This window comes from Pteropus alecto, unplaced genomic scaffold (genome assembly GCF_000325575.1).
Source record: "Pteropus alecto unplaced genomic scaffold, ASM32557v1 scaffold7, whole genome shotgun sequence".
NCBI classification, from domain to species: Eukaryota; Metazoa; Chordata; class Mammalia; order Chiroptera; family Pteropodidae; genus Pteropus; species Pteropus alecto.
In genome coordinates, this window is record NW_006494614.1 from 30,207,883 (window position 1) to 30,231,462 (window position 23,580).

General features: G+C 36.9%; 1 protein-coding gene and 1 pseudogene across 1 annotated transcript in view; both read right to left on the reverse strand.

Moving 5' to 3' along the window:
* Positions 1-23,404, reverse strand: part of BEND6 (BEN domain containing 6) — a 46,684-nt gene extending 23,280 nt beyond the window's left edge. Inside the window, exons 1-2 of the mRNA XM_015600329.2 lie at positions 23,308-23,404; positions 4,926-5,142 (exon numbers count right to left, since the gene is read on the reverse strand). Coding sequence (XP_015455815.1) covers positions 4,926-5,045 — 120 coding nt within the window. The 5' untranslated portion in view covers positions 5,046-5,142; positions 23,308-23,404. The remainder of the gene's footprint in view (positions 1-4,925; positions 5,143-23,307) is intronic.
* LOC107196731 lies at positions 3,932-4,279 on the reverse strand (annotated as a pseudogene).
* Positions 23,405-23,580: the final 176 nt, after the last annotated feature.

Genomic DNA, 23,580 nt, shown 5'->3' on the forward strand with positions numbered 1-23,580 from the left:
ATAAAATCTTCATCCATGGAAAGCAGGAGCACAGAGTGGAATTTATAAACATCCAAACCCAAAAACCTTAGAATATAAAGTTTTGAACATAAGTTTTAGAGTAGAAGAGATAAGACATAAAGGAAGTTTCTGCTGCACAGGAAGGGAAAAGATGGCCTGATGCCAGGAGGAGAAGCTTGAGGGATCAAGAACTGGAATTGCAGGAAGCCAGATTCAAGTGTTTTTGATCTTCCTGCCCTCTCTCCTTGGGGGAAATGGAGAAGGATCATAGAGGTAAGAGTGTATGATAGAAACATCCAGATAAATAAGGGGCAATACCAGAGCAGTGGGACTGGCTCCTTGCTTCTCAGTCCGTTAAAAAGTCCCTAAAAAGGTCCATGTCCAGCACAACATTAGGGCAACATGGAGACTCTCTGGGCCATAGATTAGAAACGACCAACAGTGGTGTCTGGACAAGTGGACCGGAGACAACATCCAGTCTTCCCAGAGCTCATGCATAGCAGCTAGAGGTTTCAAATGGTCCCTGTGTCCTGGTCAGGAAATACATAAGTGCTAGGGGAACTGGTAAAACAGAAATAGTTTAGTATCTTGACAGAGAGGCCACAGGGTTCCAGAACCTCATAGACGATGACAGTGGGTGCCAGGATGGCAAACTTCAGCAGCTGGTGCCAAGAGAACTCTCAAAGGGCCTGGCCATACCTCAACAGTAATACTCCTAGACACTTAGGAGCCAGGCAGAGAGTTAGAACCTTGGAGGAAGACTAGCTATCCCTGCCCAGATGCTAGGATGAGATGAAAGACTCCTAAAGACTTGGATCACTTCCCAAGAAAAACAGTAAAACGTGGAGGAAGATAAGAATCTAGGCTCTGTTGAGGCTTAAGTCTTGAAGTGACTAAAGTTATACTAATAGCTCAAAACGATTTCTAAAACCTAGAACATTCTGTTATCCATTGTGAATGGACAAGTTTAAGCTTTTTTTTCTTCTTATCAAGCAGGAATAGAGAATTGAAAGTCAGATGAGATCAGTTATAGGAAATACAATTGCATTTTTGTATGACTTGTATTATATACATTTAACCTCACTCCTTATTTTATAAGTACATAAATATATGTATCTATGTATATATTCATTATTACATATATTTGTGTAGGTGAAATATGTGTATAATGGTAATAAAATTTACTATTATATATGGGCCAGTAGCTAATGTACTGACACTAGATATACAAATCCTAAAGAAAAAGAATAATGGATTTGATGAAATAGAAATGAAGGATTTAAAAAAAACTGAAGGATGCCTGTTGAGACCACAGTTCAATGTAGAGTACAGTATATCCTCGCTTAACTTTGTCAATGGATTCTGCAACTTTAAGTGGAACAACATACATAATGAAACGAATTTTACCATAGGCTAATGGATAGAAATGAGTTAAGTTCTTATGGCATCTCATCAATGTTATAATGAAACGATGCTGAACAAAATGACATTGTTCGAGGCTTTGTTGTAATTTAAAAAAATTAGAATGTATAGTCTAGTTCTTACCATTTTTAGCAAGTTCCTATAAGAAAGAAATGAAATCAAGCAAAAGCTAATCCATTGGTAGGCTTCAGTAGAAACCATAAAGTTAATAGACAGATAACAGATTGGAAGAAGACATTGTAAAATCTAAAGCCATGAAAGACTAATTTCTACAATAGGTAAGGTATTTGAGCAAATCAATAAGAATAGAATAGGAAACCCACTAGAATACACTAAAAAACCTAACAGAAAAGATAAGAACCAAATAGAAAAATGGACCATGGCAGAGACTGCTATCTCCAGGTATTTGTTCTCCCATTCTTCTATAGTACTAGATTTTTAGCTGAACAGATAGCTGTCGGCTAAAGATTACACTTCTCAGACACCCAGGCAGCTTGCTGCAGCTATGTGTCTAAGTTTCTACAATAAAATATGACTAGAAGTAATGTGTATGCCACTGCTTCATGACCTTAAAAGGAATGAGCATGCCTTCCCCTGTCTGTACTCTCTTTTTTCTCTTGGTAGAGAGGAAGGCATAGTGATGAGAGCTGGAGTAGTCACCTTAGACCCAGAGATAGAGGCCGTGTGTTGAAGAAGGTAGAGCAACAAGATTAGAGGGGTCCTTAACATTTTGGAGCTGCCATAACAACCCTGGATTGCTCTTGCTGTTATGTGAAAGGGAAATAAACTTCCTTCTCCTTTGTGCCACTGTAACATTTGGGTCTTTGTTATAGCCTTTGCAACATACAGGATAACTGATCCAGATTTTCATACCTAGAAGCAGGATGTCCCAAATCTGACATATATTAGAATTACTTAGAGGTCAGGTTGTGGGCAAAAAGAGCACAGGTATAGCATGCTGGAAAGCTGTTAACTCTTATTAAGACCTCAGTGACATATTTGGTAAAACTGTCACCTGGAATACCTTGGAAGGCAGACCATATGCTTACTGAGTCAGGAAAAAGAAAGAATGTTGGTGTGTTTCAGTGAGTTCTTGTGATGCTGGTAGGTTTGTAGAGACAGAAGATTTCCTCTTTTCATTTACACTTAGAATGCATCCTGTTAATTCCTTCTACATCTAAATAGCTGGAAGTAACACTGTGACCTCAAGGCTTTTTCAAGAGCGTCTCTTCAAGTGTTCTCTGATAGACATTGAAATCCACCCCAATGGGAAGCATCAGATTGAGAGTGCTTCCTTCAAGCTTTTTGTTTGGCCTTTAGGTAATTGCCGTAAGTTGGAATGAAAAGAGGTTGAGCACAGATGCCATAAAAAAAGAGAAAAGTCTGAAGCTTGTTTTTGACCAGATAAGATCTCTGGCTATAGTTACTGCAATGGAACCAAAGAAATAGTTTGGAAAATTATTACCTTCATGAGAAAAATGAATCACAGTACTAGTCTGCAAGAGCATGTGACTGTTTTACCCCTCAAGGAAGCATGGGCTCCCCAAACCTGTACTTGCAAATTGAAACAAGATATTTTTTCTCATCTATTGCCAGAAATATGAAATATGGTTATAAATGCTAAGTATTGGTAAAGAAATACAAGTATAGGAACCCCTCAGGCAGTGCTGCTGGGCATTATAGACTGATACTGACATTTTGAAAAGCAATTTTATAGTATCTAGTCAAATGAAATAAACATATAACTTGTAAGCCATAAATCACCCTCCGATGTGTTTATTCCAGAGAAATTATCAACCTGTTTCTTAAAAGAACATGTATGAGTATATTTATTTTGTCATTGTTGATAGAAGTAAGATGCTGGAGGCAATCTAAGTGTTTATTATTGTAGGAAAGAACAAATAAAATAGGATGCTATATAGCAGTTAGACACAGTAGGTCAGATTTTTAGTAGCAATACAGATAGATGTTAAAAACAGTGTTGATTGAAAAATGAGAAACAGATGAGGTGTATCTGATGATACCAATGTAATCCTAAATGATGTGTCCATAAGGTTGTACAGTGCAGCATGACTTGTAGAAAGAAGATTAGAAACAAGCCATATCCGTCATAGGGGACTGGTCAGATAAGGAATGGTGCATACACACAGTGAAATCATACGGAGCAGTAAAAAAGAAAAAGTTCTTTATATACTAGAGGAAAGATCTTCAAAATATTTTAAGTAAAAAAGCAAAGCACATAGCAGCATGTCTGGTAAGTTACTTTTTGTACAAAAGAGGGGGTAAAAATATCTATATTCATAATTGCTTTATTCAAACAGAGAAACACCAGAAGGATAACGAGAAAACAATAAATGTGGTTACCTGTAGTAGAGGGATAGGAGGTGGGAACAGGGTGGATGGGTGACAAGGATGTAAGGGAGACTTTCCACTGTTTATCTTCACTATATATGTATATACACACAGACACATATTTAATAAATGTATCCTTTTTATTACTCAAAAAGCTTCATTTTTTAACTTTCTGATTCTGTGCTTTTGCCTTCAACATTTTCACAATGATTTTCTGCTTCTCAATAAAAAAAGCACACTTGATCCTTTCATGGACACATTTTGCACGTATAGAAGCACCATTGGCACTGCTGACATACTTTTAAATTTTAGACAACCTTATGAGAACTTTAGGTTTCACAGTATTAATTCCATATAGTTGGCCTGGGCACATTTCACATGTGGATGTTGGTGCTTCTCAACCTTCTCGGTGTAAAGGTAAATAACTCTATGTTCAGGACAGCCTAGTTTCGTTAGAGGTTGTATTATAGGATAGCCTACAACGGTATGTCAAATGCTGGACCATTCTGAATTCCTCTAGACACCATCCCCGAGGACTAAAACTACTTTAAATCATCAGAATGTATAGTATATATTTTAAAAATTAAAAAAGCAAACATACATGTAAAACATTACATGTATCACAGAGACATACACAGATACATGTATTACAAAGACACAGAAATAAAAAGATATAGAATAAACACATTGATAGGTTGTCCAAAGCATAGGAGAATGGGAGTGGGAAATTCATATCAAAAAGGAATCAATAAATAAATAAAAGTAGGAAAGAAACCCTGACCAAATCAGCGATGAAGATGGGTTGCAAAATGGAATTAAAAAAAAAAAGGGAACAGTAAATGTTAAATGTTAAAGAAGAGGTATTTCAATTTCTCTAGTGTTTTTTGAGAAGAAAATTTTCTGACAGTTGCTGATCTTCCCAGAATCTCAAAGAAAGTTTGAACAATGACATAACTGGCCATTCTTAAATAGAAGCAGGTAAAATGTCATTTGAGTATGTTCTAATTCAACTTGTTCAGCTTTAAAAAGAGAACATGCAATTTTATTCCCTTGGTTGAGTAAAGAATTAAAGGGAAGAATAAATAGAACAGGGGAAAATACTAATAAATTATGGAGGCATTATTAAATTATCAGGGTAACAGAACACCAACCTGTCCTTTATCCATATCATTATTTGCATTCTCTGAGTCCATTGTCTCCGTCCTTTTCCTCTTTCCTTTTCTAAGAGCTTCGGTATTGGTAACTTCATCTGTTTGCAAGATCGTCTGCATTTTATCAATTAATTACCAAAGGTTTTCTGAAATTGTAGGAGGGAATGCCCATGTAGATGATGCTATTCTGGATGTAGCCCAGAAGTTAATGTTTCTCCTTAAAAAACAAAACAAACAAAAGGATACGTAATATATTTACAACTATATGTTTCTTAATTGCACTAGCCACTCAAATATACTACTTTTACTAATTGCTTCTTATCATTCTTTCTCCCACCAGCCAATTTAGTACACATTTTCATTTGATTCAAAAGTCTTTCAATTTCATCATCACCATCATCATCATGATGTCATGTTTCCATGATATGATATGCAGTGAGTTGTCAATTAAAAATTCAAATCTGGTAAAACTTTTCTACATTTACAATTTTTTTTCTTGTCAATCAGTTATGGAGTCTAAAACCAAACTAGAAATATTATAAATTTATGCAAACTGTATTTCAGAGGACTGAAGTTATTTATATATATCTTTAGAAAAAGACATTAATAATAGCAGATCTCATCAAGACCAAAATATTCCAAGGGAGATTAATAAGAATTACTCAGAAGTTTTTTTTTAAACGAAAATTCTCAGGTTTTGAGATGGACATTTTCCTTCATATAAACTTAAGCATTGTACTATAAAGAATGGGGGAAAATATCTCAAAGACAAAAATACATTTCATAAAAATTTTAAGGGATAATCATTTTTCAAAACCTGGTAATGCAGATGATAGCTCTTAGGTCGAATAGGGTTGAAATGATCAAATTTAACTTTTGCTACAGATAAAGTACAGATGATGCAGCACATTTGGTCTTAGCATCCTTATTACTTGCATATATTGGATTGTTTTCATGAAAAAATATTTAATTATAAATAATAAAATGTTAAATATAGAAGGAAATGAGCTTAATGGACCTCAAGAAATATGTGGACTGTTGAGCAGAAGGTCACATATGCTCCTAAGCAAATTACACCAAGTATTTCTTTTGGGAAATATGCTTCTTTTACTTATTTTAAGAAAAATTCATTATTCTGTACTCCAAGCATAAAATAATATGAAATGATTTTGCCAGAATTGTTTGTTTTCATCTCTTTGAAAACTTACTTTAGGTTTTCAAATACATGGATAGTACCTGAGCTAATATATTGGACTGGATTGTCATTTCTGACTCACAAATACCATAGATTTTATCTAGTATCGAACTTTATTAATAATTTCAAAGATACAGGTCATGAAGAGGCACAGGCAGAGTAGGGAGAGGTCTAGGATATCCTACTGGCTTTATAGATCCTTCCTTCTCACAGCACATAGGTACGCTGCGATCTAGAATAATAGATGAGGCCTCTCTATGAGGTTTGAGAGTCACCTCACACAGTGGGGAGAGTTTAAGTTGTGACACATCTCTATTTTATATCTCAGAGTTGTATAGCTTACATGATCTCCTCTAGGAACTTATAAATCCATAGATTTAAGATAGGTTTTCCATAAGCAATCCAAAATCGGGGATATAGCCGTTAAGAGCATTCTATAGATAAAAACTTCACTTTTAGTAAATATCATTAGTCTATTTACTCAGAGCAAGGTCAACACACATTTTCTGTTAAAGGTCAGATTGTAAATATTTTAGGTTTTGCAGGCCAAGAGGCAAAATCAAGGATATGATGTAGGTACTTCTATAGCAAGAAAGAAAATAAATGTTCACAAAATTTATATTCATAAAGCTGAAAATATACTACTAATAATTGAGTATGTTTTTGTAAGACAAGTATAGTAATGGGAATGTAATTTTAAAAATAACATTTTGTTTATTTGGGGTTCAAAGTATTTCCTATCATTAATAGCAAATGCTCATATGTTAATGCTGAGCTGTAATGAGACTTTACATATTTCTTCTTTGAAAATGTCTTTCACACTGATAGGTACTATCGTATACTGATATTAATCCATGAGCTTATAATCTTATGGAGATAAAATTCACATAATATAAAGTCACCATTTTAGCTATTTTAAGTGTATGTTCAGTGTTTTTGTTGTTGTTGTTATTGTTGTTTTTAGTATACCCACCATATTGTACAACCATCACCAGGGAAGTCTGTACCTCCCAGTATGAGCTTATAATTTTAATTGATCACATTAATCTCAGTAGACTTTTATAGAATTCTATTACATTCTTTTGATATTTTCTATTTAGTGTACCATTATATTACAGAACTTCCAATTAAAGGTTAGGTGGAAGTTCTTAAATTGCACAGTTAAATGCACAAGCATACCTCAATGATATTATGGGCTCAGTTCCAAACCACCTCAACATAGTGAATATAACAATAAAGTTAGTCACACAAATTTTGGGGTTTCCCTATACCATACTGTAATAGACTACACTACATTGTAGTCTTTAAGTGAAAGATAGCATTATGTATAAAAAACAATGTACACGCCTTGATTAAAAAATACTTTATTGCTGAAAAATGCTAACCATCATCTGAGCCTTCAGTGAATTGTAATCTTTTCATTTGTGGAGGGTTTTGCCTCGATGTTGATGGCTGCTGACTGATCAGGGTGGTTGGTTGCTGAAGGCTGGGGTGGCTGTGGCAATTTCTTAAAATAAGACACCAAGGAATTTTGCCACATTGATTGACTCTTCCTTTTACAAGCAATTTCTCTGTTGCATGTGATGCTGTTTGATAACATTTTACCAACAGTAGAACTTGATGCAGGGTTGTCGCAAACTTTCAATTTGTGAAAAACACAATATCTGCGAAGTGCAATAAAATGAGGTATGCTTGTATTTTGAAATATGGAAATTTCCTTTGAAGTCTAATAGACAATGCTGGAACTGTAATTTGAACTTGAAAAATATACCCAGTGCAAATCTGAGTGGGAATAAACTTCTTTCTTGTTTCAACTTCTGACAGGAGTAGTATATAAAGCAGCTTAACATTACTTATGAGTCACATATTAATTGGTATTAAAATCTTTATCTCAGTGTAAGTTTTGCATGTCAGTATTTGTTTTGTCTTGTAATTTGTTAATGAATTCATTAAGATACATTATCGAGTCTGCAGCAAAAGCTAATTTCCAAAGCTATTCAACATTCTACAAGAGTAGTCGAGGGCAGTTTTCATTCACAAAAACTTCAGTTTTGACCCTGAGATGAAACTTTTGCAGTAAAATTTCACCACTGCTAAGCTATAGAAATGCTGTGTAGAAAGGTGAGTTAGAATATTTAACTTCTATTTCCGAAAAAAATCATGGAACTGATAATGGTCAATTCCACAAAAATGAAATTTACAGCTGATACTGCTGACTCAACAATACATTACCTTTTCAGAAATTGCCATTTCTTAAAATCGATATGGAAATGCAAGAGATTTAGAATGGCCAAAACAATCTTTTTTTAAAATTATTTATTTTTTTAAAATAAGAGTTTATTTGCACCAAACTGACCACATATGCAACATATGCCGGGGAGCAAGATCTCAAATGCTCCTGGACAAAACAATCTTAAAAAAGAAGAAACTTGGAGGACTCACACTTCTCAATTTCAAACCTTCTTACAAAGCTATAGTAATCAAGATAGTCTGAGACTGGCATAAGGATAGACATACAAATCATTGGAATAGAAAGGAGAGTCCAGAAATAAGCCCTTATATCTACGGTCAGTTGATTTTTGACCAGGATGCTAAGACAATTAAAGGAGGAAAGAAGAGTCTTAATAACAAAGAGTGCTGGAACAACTAAAAAACTCAGTCATTTGCTTTGGTTTTTAAATTTATTATTATACTTTTTCCAATGTCCTCAATTCTTTGAGCAATTATTTTTGCTGAAAGGCCAATAGTCTTAATTTTTGGGGGGGGGGGCGGGGGGAGCATGTCTTTAGCTCCTGCAATCATGCATGATTTAATTAACTCACTATTCGTAGATAGTGTTCTTTGCTTGGCTAACAAACGAACCACTCAGAAAATTGGGTTGCAGACTCATTTTCATTTTTTATTTTTGTGAAGAAATTTTGCTATGATGGGATATTTCATTTTAAATTTTCTAATTTTTCTGACAGTTGCTGTCCTATAAGTTGGAAATATTATAATGAGTGCTTAGTTTGGTAATGTTGACATACATTTTTTTTTTTATTTTTAGCACAATTATAGTGTCATTGTATAATAAACACAATGCTTTGCCATCTAATTTGGTAACAGGATAATCTATACTTCATTCAGCTTCAAAGTCCTAAATCCAATTTTCTTTTTTATCTTGTTTTGACATGAATGCCATGCACTGGTAATAAAAACATAAAATAAAATGCCGTGTTATGACAATATGTAAGACACTAAAACACTGTTAAGTTATTTTAACTGCATCATTATGATTTGTGGTACACTGAGTAGCAGTGCATAGTGATGAGACTGTCCCATAGGCTCTTTGTCACAACTACTCAAATCTGCCCTTGCAGCATGAAACAGCCATAGGCAATATATAAACACATATGTGTGGATGTGTTCCAATAAATCATTATTTATGGACACGGAAACTTGAATTTTATGTAATTTTCACGCACTGTGATATGGATTCTTATATCGATTTTTTCAACTATTTACAACTATAGAAAACATTATTAGTTTACAGGCTACAAAAACAGGTGGCAGGCAGATAAGCAGTAGTTTGCTGAACCCTGACCTAAGAACTCAGTTATATTTAAAAGGAGTTTAAACTGTATCACTTGCTTTCTTTTCTTTCATTGTCATTTCTTCTCCTGGAGAGCAGGTCAGCTGCTTTGACTTTTTCCTCCCCAGCACATTTTTACTAACAGATTAAGAACAATACTTGAAAGACAAAATATATAGCCTATAAGATCCTAAAATAAATTATTTTTATTTGCTAAAACTGAATTTTGCCAGATTTAACTGATAGGGATCTGTTATATATTATTTAGAGACGGTGACAGATGCCAGAGTCCTGGTTCACTGGGGTCGAGGATAATCCCAGGGTCAGGGGAGAGGGAATGCAGAGTTATTGCCTAATGGGTACAGAGCTTCAGTTTTGCAAGATGAAAAGAGCTGCCATGATGATTGCACAACAATGTGACTGTACTTTATGTCTCTGGACTGTACACTTAAAAATGGTTCAGATGGTACATTTTATGTCATGTGTTTTTACCACAATAAAAAAAATTGGAAAAAATTATCCATAATGTACAAAATTTCCTCCTGCACATTTGATTTAGTTAAAGGGAAAATCCTCAAGTTTCTTCACAAACACACAATTTGTTCAAGACCAGATAGAATAGACATGTTAGACCTCTTTCAGAATGACTATTTCTGAGTGGATTTCAGGCCACTATTCTGTTGTAACATCCACAAACAGGTGATTTGATATTTTTATTACATATCCATTAGCAAATTCAAAAAGGATGTTATGAATATGGTCATATATTAAAAACTACTAGTTCTTGATAGTAAAAAAATTCACCATGTAGTAATCTGTCCCTCTTTATTTATTTATTTTTTTTGCCAATAAAAAACATTTCTAATTCCTTAGACAGTTATAGGGGCGAGATTAACATAACCACAGCCATGAGAACATCCAAGATATGTGGTTGGATGAATAACATAAGCCAACGGCTTTTAATCTTTTTTTTTTATTGCAGCTCATAGTAAAAAATACGGTTTACATTTTGATCTAATACACACGCACATACATGCACACACAAAAACCTAAAACAAAATTTCATGAAACATACTTACTCTTACTACATGTGATACACTCTCTCAGTTCCTATTCTAGCTACTGTGCTTTATTTCATTTTTAAAAGTGCTGGTCACAGCACATTAAATTGATTTCACAAGTCACTAATGACTTATAACCCATAGTTTGAAAATGATGCTATGAGTAACATCTAAATTATAAAAAACATAATATCTAAGAAATATGACAGAAAGGGGAAGTTAGTGACTAAGGAAAATAAATGAAGTTAATAAAAATATAAATTCTTAATGCATGTAGATTTAATAAATCTATGATACTCTTAACACAGGAACTCAAAAATGCAAAAGGTACTTCTCAAATTCTAAGAAACAGAAGTCACCAAACTTAAGGAAACCAAATGAATATCAAAATATAATCTAGGTGTCTTATCTGCCTTTGGATTTAAACATAAATTCTCTAGTATGAATTAAATTAAAATTGTGAAAGGCAAGTACAGTACTATAATAAAATTTAAATACCCTTTCATAATTCTTGAAAATTTTAGCTTGCTTTCTATACATACTAGTTTTGGAATGTGTAGAAATACAGGTCTTTCGCAGTACTCATGTCAGAATACGAACTGAGGACTCCTCTCTAAATGAGTTCCAAAGTGCCAGGAAAATAATGTTAATGTAATTCTAAATATTCAGTGGCTATTTTAATGTTCTCTGTGAAATGGACTACTAGTTTCAGCCCTCCTCTAGCAAGGTTGGACATGGGGGAGGAATGTATCCATACTATTTTTTAAAAAAATATACATATACTAGAGGAAGAGAAATCAAGGTTAGAATGGCTCTGAATGGTTGGGTGCCTCCTCCTGCAGTACCCACAGCACTCTCCTGAGTTTAGATGACTTTCTCATCAAAGTAATCTTGACTTCTGGATAGAAATTATTAGCTTTTACTAATGTCCATTAGGGAACATTTCAATTCACTCTTGTTTACTCTCTTCATTCCAAATTTTCAATTTCCAAGTTGTTCCAGCAGGATCCTGATTGAAAAGACTATCAATATACTTTGGGATAGTTCAACAATGCTGCCAAACTATGATTGCATCACTCAGACTGGATTGGAGACTATGTGTGAGCCTAAGAAATGTTAAGTATGTTTGAAGAACCATAAACCTGAATCATTTTCAATTTTCCATGATGGGAAAGGAAAGAAAAACATTCTTATCTGGCAAGAGTTTGTAGATGTAATTTTGCTGGAGCTCATTTAACTAATAAGCAGTGGTATCATGCACTGTCATGTGTGTAACCATTATCTAGGAAAGAAATTCATTTAGTTCCCTATACTGCCCTATGTGACATCCTCAGGTTTTACCAATCCTGTCCTCTTCACTTAACAAGAATAAGAATATAGTTTACATCTACTGAGTGCTTACTATATACAAGGCGCTGTTCTAAGCATTTAACCTGTACTAACTCATTTAACTCTCATAGTTGCTCCCTGGGGTAGGTGCAATTATTATTCATATTTTACAGGTGAGGAAACTGGGGTCCCTAGTGGACCCTGGCAACCACTCCCAGTTGCTAGTCTGTAAGCAAGCTAAAGGGCTCTGGAGCCGGAACTTGGAGACTAATCATAAGTCAACTTTGCAACAGCTTCTGTCAATTCCAGTACATAGGTTTTTGCTTTCTTCTCTTGACTAAGTCCCTTACAGGTCTCTCCCTGACTGTTTCTGCCTCATAGTCTCTTTCCCCCAGAGACTGAAGTCCTGACTTGCTCACCAAGTGCTTCTTAGGACTGTAGTCCTGCTCAGACATGAGTTCTGGAGATCCTCTCTTTGGCCCTTCAGATCCCTTCTTCAGTCATTTCTATTTTGCCCCCTGAGCCTGCAGAATGATCTTTTTGGGATCCTTTGCCCTTTTTCCAGCTGGGTTCAGCCAGTGGAGTATCTAGGCAGGAGATCAGAGGGATGGAGGAGAGTGAGTTAGGATAATTTATTCTCCTGGTTCCTTTTTCCCTCTTCCTTTGGGTCTAGGGTTTGTAACACTTCTACTATGACTAGCCCTGAAGTACAGCACTATTCCTCATGGTTTCCCTATACTCAGCTACTGTGGTCTGAATGTGTCCCCCCTACATACTGATTCATATGTTGAAATCCTAACCCTAAAATGTGATAGTATTTAGGTGATAGGGTCTTTGGGAGGTGGTTAGGTCATGGTGGGGGAGCCCTGATGAACAGAATTAGTACTCTCATAAAAAAGGCCGCAGAGAGATTCTTCTATCATGTGAGGATGTGGCGGGACGTTGGCAGTCTGCAGCCTAGAAGAGAACCTTCACCAGAACCTGACACCTTGATCTTGGATTTCCAACCTCCAGAACTGCGAGAAATAAATTTCTGTTGTTTATAAGTCATCCAGACTCTAGTATTTTGTTACAGTACCCTGAATAGACTAAGACACCAGCCACACACGTTTGCTTCATCATCTGTACCAGAATCTCTCTGTTGCTAGTGACCTGGCAAGAGAGTCAAGTGCTAAATGACCTAGCCTCTGTCTTATCTGTAACTAGTGTGACTGGCTTACTTTCAATTTGATGTATTCAGGAAAAAGACTTTTATGGCAGAGAGATGATAGCACAGAAATCGGAGGCTGGGAACAGTGGATGACAATCTTCACCTGCTCCACAAAGCCATCTATACCCATCAATTGTCTACGAAAAGCCTGCAGCCACATGTGGAACCACCCGAAAGTTTGCACAAGAAAGTATATGCAAAACTAAAAGGGACTCGGGATACATATTCCTAAGGTTTTAGAGCTTCCAAATTTTTTTCCAAGAAAGACCAGTTTTTGTGAATACAATCTCCTTGGCTATTCTTCCGTTACTTCCTGTCCCCGCATCCCCTGATATTCACATGTCTTTTCCCCATTTATCAGACACACAGATGCAGAGTTCTGCCTAAAGAAGAGTAAGAGTCAATTAAAAGTTTTATTTTAGGATAACTATAAGTCATGTAAACCATTTCTTACTTTACATTTTTTGGGTTAATGTAGAACATTCTATTCATCCTGAAAGCTGAGAGCAAGATGAGATCATTATGCTTTTTGCTTTAAGTAATCATATATAAAACATTAATGTTTTAGACCAATTTTTAAAATTCAGAAAATATAATAATTTTGATGCAAGAATCAATCCCTATGCATAAAAAACAGGATTGATTCAACTTTCAACTTTCAAGCTTTAATTTATCTTACAATTATAACATGAAAGGACAAACTAATTTCTCTTTGAAATATTTACCCCATTATACCTTATAGTAATATCATATATTAATGAAATAATTGATTACCATTTACTGATGTCCCTATTAACTTTATACTTTTATAGTCTCAAAAGTTTAGGTCTAAACATAATTAAGGTGCTGAGTTACACACTTTAGATAATTTACTTAATAAATCATCTTAAGTGGTTCCCCCCCTCACCTACTACCAATAATTTTTCTCTTGCTCTAATATTCTTTCATACCATGTCAAAGCAACATTAAAAAAAAACAACAATCAGCTACATTTTACATTTTTATCATTTCTCTACCTTCTATGTATGTCATTAGGAAAATACATTAGTATATATTTATGAGTGACAATGTTTTCTATCAACAAATTCATAGAATAATAAAATGGAAGGGAATGTAAGAAGTCATCTTTTCTCTGTTACCTGTATTGCCAAACCTGGGTGTGGGCAGCTGTAGGGCAAGTAAGAACTAGGAAGGTAGTTAGGTGAAGAATGCAAGTATTGATCAAAGAAGGAAGCCTAAGGAGATGGAAAGGATCTATTTAACCCAGCCGAGCCCCAGGAAGTTGTTATATGAAAGCAAGGCAGGATACTTTGAACTCACTGAATGGAAGCCAACCTCAAGATTCAGGAATGTCAAAGACTGAGAGGAACAGGGGTCTCAGCAGTTGTGGCATTTTGGAACAACATTGTGAGCCCGTGGCTCTATAGTTGAGAAGTTGCTCAAACATCTGGGGGAAACAGAACCTCAGGCAAATGTACATCCTGTTCATAGGAAGAGAAGGCTAAACTTGGCCTTCCACCAAAGCATAGAAAGCTTAGTGAAATTCTCTCTTTTTTTTTTTTGTAGAGGCAAAGTCTTGCTATACAGATAGTTCAAGACAGTTTTCCAGTCTGAATTTCTTCCAAATATGTTAGACGATGAATCAGGATCACATAAATGATTACAAACAGGCTCTAGAATCAAACTGTCTGGATCCATAACCCTATAACCAAAACTTACTACCTACGGAACATTTGTGTGCCTGTTTCTCCATTTGTGAAATGGTGATCATAACAGCGCCCTACTATGAGTTGATGTTAGGTATGTTGATAGCGTATTACCTTATTAATAGTAGTATTTTATTGTTAACTGAAAAAGACCTGATCCATATAAATATGCAGGGGTGGGAGTGGCGGTATCAAGAAACATAGTTAATTAACCTGGGTGCCTATAATGTTAAACTAGGCAAACCTCTATATTACTTAAAAATATAAAGAAAAAAATTATTAGAGCTATCCCTTTCATGAAAGACACCAGGTGGTCTCCAATAGAGGCCTTTTCCCAAAGTGGGAGTCTGCCTGGCTTCCCAAGCTTCTTTAGCTTCCTGGAGGTGGTGGGTCAAATTTACTCAAGTAATAGTGATGGGGACACGGCAATGAAATGGTAAGACTCCTTTCAATAAAAGGAGCCTTGTTAGCCTGAAGCGTTAGAGGAGGTGGTCTAGGCAAATACCTCACAGGCTAAAGAAGAGGACCAGAGCTTATACGCCAGGAGACAGCTAATATACTGCTGGAGAGTCGGGTTGACCCTCATTCACCCATGTAGGGGTAGCTTAAGGACAGTCAGAAGAGAGAAAGGGTAGTTGCCCAGCAAACTCCAACTGAGAAGAATTCCTTTAAGGGAGGGCCTTTTGTGGGAGGGGAGGCAGTACAAGTGAAAACATGCAACAGAAATTGCATAGTTTTTTAACTATGTGATCTTAAGGGAATCCCTTACATCTTGAAGCCCCAGGGTCCTCATTTATAAATTAGGGATAAAAGTAGTACTTACCCACAGTTGCTGTGAGGATTAAATGTGTAAGTGTCTATAAAGCATTTAGCAGAAGCTTAGCAGAGAGTAGATGCTCAATAAATGTTAGCTACTAAAACAACCTGTCCACACCAAGGTAGCCATTCAGTAATGAGGACACCCAGGACGTGTTGTCCCACATCCTTTGAGCATGGGGAAGACGTGAATACTGATTGTACTAACCAATTCCGAGGGTGTTGCTGGTGCTCCCTAATGAAGGCACTAAGTCCAGACTTCAACAGCTCCCCAGATGGCAGAGGGTGTGGTACACTAACTGCAATATCTTTTCAAGGTGAATTCCTGCCTCACTACAAACGATCACAAAATGAAATTGTGCAAAAAACAGTGTCCGATAGATCCAGAGGGGTCTGAATCACTTAGGAAATGGTGTTGGTTCAAAGTCTGTCTCTATGAGCAATGCACGAACGTTGTGCCACTAAACCCTGAACAGTCTGGAAGGCCAGAACAGAACTTGATAAAAATGAAACAAGCCAGACTGAGAGATCAGGACACTCCTGGAAACTGGACCTGCCCCCTGGAGTGAGAAATTAACATGATGAAATAATCAGCCCCATGATGTGACAGAATGTAATCACAGAGATGGGACACTGAGATCTAGTGTCCTAAGAACACGGTGGTAGTGGGAGAGTCACTGTTCACAAGTATGGCAAGCGTGGGAAGCCAGAGATAATGGGTATATGGAACTGAGCACTCGATATGGACAGGCGGCCTTCCATGCCAAATGCTGGATTATCCTGGCTGGAATAAGGGTCCCAGTTACCAGGTCTATGCAAAAGACTGAACTCTGAAAAGCCTCATAAGCTATAGCTTGGGGCAGGATTTAGGGAAGGTAGGTGTTACATCACCAGGTTGTCTAGAAGCAGTTTCTAGGAGCCTAATACAAAGTCCTTCTACTTCTTTTAAGCCTTAAGACTATGGAGAGCCTTACAGACTCTGAGCTCAAAGCTAAATTTTAGGACCAGAGCTTTTGCACTTATCCATTAAAAAATATAGATAAAAATTGGGGTACTTAATTGCCCTGAAGGCAGCTTGGGAACCAAGTTAGCCTTTCTTCCTGTGACAGAAGTCCGTGGAAGTGGTCCTGGATAGTTAGCACAGTCTTCCCTTCTCAGTGTTGGAACCAACATCCCAATAAAAGTTACCTTAGGTAACTCATTTGTCTCTCTCCCAATCTGTTTAAAGTTGCAAGGACAAGCTTATAGTACATGGTTTCCACTTTGTCTTAGGATGGGCAGCATTCGCCTGCATTTGGAAGAGGTACCTGAACTTTTACAGGTTGAGTTCAGTTTCCTCTGATCATCCTAGAGTGATGGTGATCAAGACATTTCTCCCAGTCTCAGGTGATAGTATCTAGGTGATACTAATATTGATGGGTTGAGAGAATGATTTGAAACTGCAGAAGCCTTGGTATCTGTGTGGATTTGCATGGTTCTGTCTCTGTCTGTCTCTCATAATAACTCCCTAAGAATCTAATGAAAATTACAGATTATTACCCTAAAAGAGACCCTTGTATAAAATTTCAGGTCTATAGAAGCCTGTCAATGAATTCCAGGTTAAGAACTCGTACAGCACAGATAGGACCAGCAAGAACAGGTTTTAGGTTTTGGGCTTTCTTTTTTGAAATATAAACTTTACTACATTTAATGTATTGTGTTTGCTATTTGTTTCCCTGATTTACTCCAAAAAGTACTTTGGAGCTACAAAGACTTTAAGATGTACTTTTCTTTCTGTTCCAAGATCCACGGGATGTCATTATATTTGGATAATTTCAATAACCTCTGGAATGTGTGTTATTGAAACACATTTTACTAAGCATCAGTTACTTGTCACAATTCTCTGCTCTCCTTGGTACACTTGCTATCTCTGCTCTCTTGTGACACGATTCTTTCAGGTTATTGGTATACTGATGCATTAGCATACAAATCTAGTAGCACAGAATATTTAAAGCAAAAGTCCTACAAAACTTATAAGAAATGGAGGAAATTTAGCAATTAAATGTTGCTGTCATTTTATTAAGGCAATCTAGAATTTAATTCATAAATGTTAGTCAAGATTTTATTCATCTCATAACATAATTACTATGCAACTTGAACCCAGTACCTTACTTTTTCTCCTTTTTTTTACTTAAGTATGTAGAAACATTTGTAACTTATATGGCAACTTTTATTTTGGATCTAGAAGGCAATATCTTCAGGTTTCAAATGTGCTTTGTAAATTGCTCATTCTTAGAAATGGTGGACATATTTTACACTATCTGAATAATAATGAACAATGCTGCTCAGTGATTTATAACTCTAAGAGCTTTATAATTTGATTTATGAACATCTCTCAAATTTTCCATTGGCAGCTCATACAACTATGAGTAAATTTTCTGGCTAAATGACTCAGTGTTTTGCTGCATGACCAATCCCACACTCAATGTGGAAACTATATAAATGAATTCTATTGCTTGTAGATAATAAATGACTACTTTCTAAAAACCGTCTGCAAAGCATTATAGAGTATATGAATTCAATTATATTGATATTTTAAACTCTCAAACTTGTTTTTGAGAAGTAATGCTCACAAAATCCCCACCAAAAAACCACATAACATTCTTCCCACAGCACTATCATAGATTCTACAACCCATAGGATAACAAATCCTAAATTAGGCTCTAAAATTTCTAAATGGTTAAAAGAACAATTTGGAATGATTCCATTTAAAATATTTTCTTATAAAATATTTCTTATGAAAATAAAATATTTTTATTATGGAAAAACGAATATGAAGTCCTTTCCCAGGGAATATTTGCTGAAAATAATATTTGATATTACTGCAAATAACAACTGTTTTTCCTTCAAAAAATAAAAATTTAAAAACACAATAGTGATCCATCCACATGATGGCTCCCTTGATTCTGGTGGTTGGAAATTGCCTCTAAGATTACATTAGATGATGCAGGTTCTTCTACATGATGTAGTTCCTTTACCTTTCAATCCAAGAACATGTATATTGTTGACACAGGTCCTGGTCTCAAACTGTCATGGAAAACCACTTGGGAATAAACAGGCCATAGAATACATTTCCTCAGATTCCTCTTAATTCCTTTTATGCTATTTAATTCTGAGAATAAAAAATGTCACCTAGGAATAACTAGGTTACCAGTCCAAAATCAGTATGACTTATTTCTAATAATTTATTGCTAGAACCATTTGTACCTAAACTTTCTGTTTGCAAGGGGGTAATATTTCAATGTAATGTCCTTGCATGATTACCAGTTGGGTAATTCACTCACTTCCATATAGGCTTGTAATAAACGCTTACAGACAACCTGGGATATACTCCAAGGTTTTCCTTATCTTTTCCCCCAAATCATTCTTCTAATCTGAGTATTAGTAACCAGGGCGAGTGGAGAGGAGACCATGGGCAGGGAGTCATCATAACTAGTTAGGGTCAGTTTTAACTCTGAAAAGTCAAAAGCAGCCTGAGAGCAGAAAAGAACCAGTCTGGGGGACATTAAGATGAGTTAAAACAAATAGCTAAACCACAAATGCCCAGGAGAATGTCTTCTTTGCCCCTTTCTTCATCTCTTAATTTCTCTCCCACTGCTGGTTCCCTCTACCAAGTTCCACGGAACTTATTCGAGTACTCCTATTCTGACAAAAGGACCTTTATTGGCCTCTATTCAGGCTTTAAATTGCATTTCTCCTCATCCCTTTTAAACTCCAAAGATTGTGGACCGCGCCTCTCCTCTTTTTCATCTACTTTACCCTCTTCAAACCATTAGTCTGGCTTTCGCCTCTTCCACTACAACAAATCAATTCTCTGGAATCTTTCCAAAGGTCTCCTAGTCACCAGTATGCAGTCCTCACCCTCTTTAACCTCCAATTTGTGCATTTGTTGTAGTAAGCCACTAAACTGGAACACTGCTCACTAGGCTTCCATGGTCTTGCCTTCTGTTTTCCTTTTCCAGTCCACAACTGGAAGCTGTCTCCAAACTTCTGATTCTAATTCTTTTTCAGTTTCTCTTCCTTAGTCATTTCCTCCATTCCTATGACTTCAACTATAATTTATGTTGATGACGCCTGTCTCTGGTTCTGACCTCTCCACCCATATTTCCATGGGCTTACTGGATAATTTCAAATGGATGTCCTGACATCTCCATCTCAGTGGGTCTAAAACTGTTTGTCATCTTCTCCTGCAAAACTGTTTCTCCTAGTTCAAAACTCGAGTCATCTGCAATTTCTCCCTTTCTTTTAATTGGTCATTACACAGCTTAGGGTGGAGACTTTTCTTCTTCCTGATCTATAAATTAGGTATTTGTGCCACAACGTCCAACCTACCTCAAAGGGAAGTCCTACAGATATTTCTCCATTTTATTAAAGCTCCTTACTCTTATCTTTGGGAGGTGGAATGACTTCATAATGAGGTAAACTGGGGAGAGCCTGCCAGCCATTAATGGGCTGAAATATAAAAGGTCCCTTCTTACACATGGTCCTACCTCTTGCTCACTCATGCAGAATGCCTTGTGGATTAGACAGTTTCAGGCTCTTAGGCTTTGGTCTCCAGGTAAGAGGGAGTACAGGTAGGGTTGCTTCCTGCTCTGTCTGAGAAGGACTATAGAGTTGACCCTTAAACAACACAAGACTTTGGGCACCAACTCCCTATACAGTAAAAAATCCACATATAACTTTTGAATTCCCCAAAACTTAAGCACTAATAGCCTACTATTGACTGGAAGCATTACTGATAACAAATAATTGATTAACTCATATTATGTATGTTAGATGTATTATATATTATATTCTTACTGTAAAGTAAGATAAAGTACTTAAAAATCATTAAATACATTTACAGTATTAAAAAAGTCTGTGTGTAAGTGGACCTATGCAGTTCAAACCCATGTTTTTAAAAGGTCAACTGTAGTTCTTCAGTTATGACTGGGGAGAGGGACATGCTGAGTCAGGGGAAAAGGAATAAAATGCCTCATTTTGGCCTTGGGTCTAAGCCATATTCTGCAATCTCACTTTACCTGAGTAAAGTTAATATTTTTAATTTCCTTTTGGTTCTTTGTGTGTGTTCTCAATTTAGTTGAGAATCCAAAAGAAAGAAGGGCTGCATGATGGATCATCTTCTACATACTCGATACAAAACTCTCTTAACTATTCTCCTGAACTCATTTGGCTTCTATTGGGTGACAGTGCTAACTCACTATGATAGAAAGTAAAAAAAATTATATATACATTTCCATTTTGATTTTTCATTTCTTGGTGTGAAGATTTGGCCAAAAGCCTACTTCCTCCACTCCTAACCCCAAACTTAAAATTTTTGTAACTTTGATACAATGTCAATTATTCTTTTTAAATGAAAATCTACCAGGAAAATGATGTATGAATTCTACTAAATTAACTTCCAAAAAGGATTGATTGGCTGATTTAATATTTATTGAATTCCACAATGCATTAGGCATCACAGAAATACACAGAAAGAAGCGATTAATAACGTGCCATTATTTGGAAAAGGAAATGATAAATTATCAACAAACAAATCAGAAAATAATAATGGATCCTAAATACTAAATTCATTCAATGATCAGGTTTGCTTATTCATATCCTTGAGATAACCGATTGAAAGAACAGAAATGAATGCATCTAAATATAAATATCTATAATCCTACTGCATGGCAGTTAAGCATTTGCTGGCCAAGAGAGATAAACGATGTTCTTGTGTGCACTTGAAACTTATAAATGGCTGCAGTAAGACTCAGGATGATAACAATTGTGCTAAAGTAATTGCTCAGAAACCCATAATTGCTATTTTGTTGCTTTTTGTTAAAAATGTAGAGTTTGGGGTAAATTGGTTACTATGCTGTGTTTGTGGTCTTAGACATGTTTCAAGGATATTTAGACCATTTCCACTCACTCACAAATTTTAGTCAGTGAGAAATATAAAGTAAAGATGACCTTCCTAAATTCTGTTAGTTATTTCTCCCAATGTTTGCAGAAGGTTAATTCAGTGTTGTTGTTTTAAATTACTCCACTAGGCCACTGTGAGTAGATGCACTAAGAATTCTTCTTTTCCTGCTGTGCCACACATTGCAGGCTCTCAGGATTCTCACCAATAACCCCTGCACAGTGGACAGGAATACAGTCTCTCACTTCAGGGCCCTGTGGTATTGGGAAACCTTTAAGCAATGGGCAAATGATACAGTGCTTCTCACCAGCCCCCGAGTGCTAGGGACCTGGGAAGCCTCTCCCGACTTGCAGTGCAGCCTACACTCTGATATCCTACTTTATACAGCATCTGCAAGGAAGATCTTTCCACCTTCAACTCATGACTGAATGAGACGCAACATGTCAACAACTCGAATGTTTTGTTTTAGGAAACAAGCTGTACATTAGAAAACTTAATCCATTGTTTCCCATGTTTATGAACCTGGCATTTGAGAAATGCATTAGGCAATGCTTTTTGAGTTTCCTTTAATGCTTACACATGGTAATATGTTAAAGGTCGTTAAGACCATCAGTAGTTAAGCTTTTATGCAGAGCTGTGCAGTTGATTTTGTATCGTTAAAAAACATCACTAATTTGAGGATCCTTCAAGTAAATAATAAAACTTAAGTATTGTCATGGATTCTTTTTCAGAATTTCACGTGACGTTTTCATGACACCATTTCTTCGGTCTCTTAAATATTTCAGAGTCTACCTTAGTAGTTATTAGAAACTCCACAAATGCAGTAATGTGCTACCTTGCCATTATAATTTGTTTCCTTATGCGAGTAAATAAAACAAAACGAACAAAAACAGCCCCACACAGCATTGCTTTGGGAACAGCATAACACAGTACCGCACCTGGCCGACGGGCCAAGGCCACAAGATGCTGCAGACTGCGGCAGCAGCGGCTTCTTTGCCAGGTGGCGGTGGCCATCCACAGAAAGGCGCACTGCAGCTCTCCCGCCATACCTTCTGCGTTGGCATTGCACCAGCGACCACTGTAAAATCTCCCGACCATCAACTACAATACAATTTTTGCTGGTTATGAAGAAATGGGAGGGGGCAAGAGGGAGGGATAAGGGAGTGTGTGCATTTTAAGTGTGACAGATCATTATTTCCTCACACCCCCGAAAACATTTTCTTCTCAAAATATTTTCCAGCCAATTCATTTGCCAGTTCTCTAAATCTGAAATTGCCTCTCCCTCTAAATGCGCTAAACGAGTCACCTTTTACGGTAAACGCATGGATACAAGAGAACCTAAAGAGCCCATTTCTCGGCTGCGAAATAGCACCAAGTTTGGGGGTGGAACAGTTCACGTCTGCAGATCTGAGCGTTCTATTGGAGAGCGCTCCAGTTCAGAGGCGCTTGGATGGGTGGGCCTCCCGTTCCTGGAGGACCCCCATTCCCAGGAAGGCCCTGCCCGGCGTTCACGCTTAAGCGTGCGAGGAACCCCCCTGCAAGCAATAGCTCACCCGGCTGCATCTTCCAAAGCCCCAACCTCGGGGCGGAGCGCAGGGAGGTGGGAGGTTGGGGGTAGCACCGCCTGGAGGCTCCCTCAGCGCCTTACGGATTTCCCCCTGGCTCCTTGGCGCCCCCTGACGCCGGGCTCCCCAGCAATTCGGCCAAGGGAGGCTGGATAGGTAGAAGCACCAAGCGTCGGGGAGCTGAGAGGCACACGGTCCGTGCACCCGCGGAATGCACGGACTGAAGGACGGCCCCGCGGGAGGGCGCTGGGCGCTCAGGCC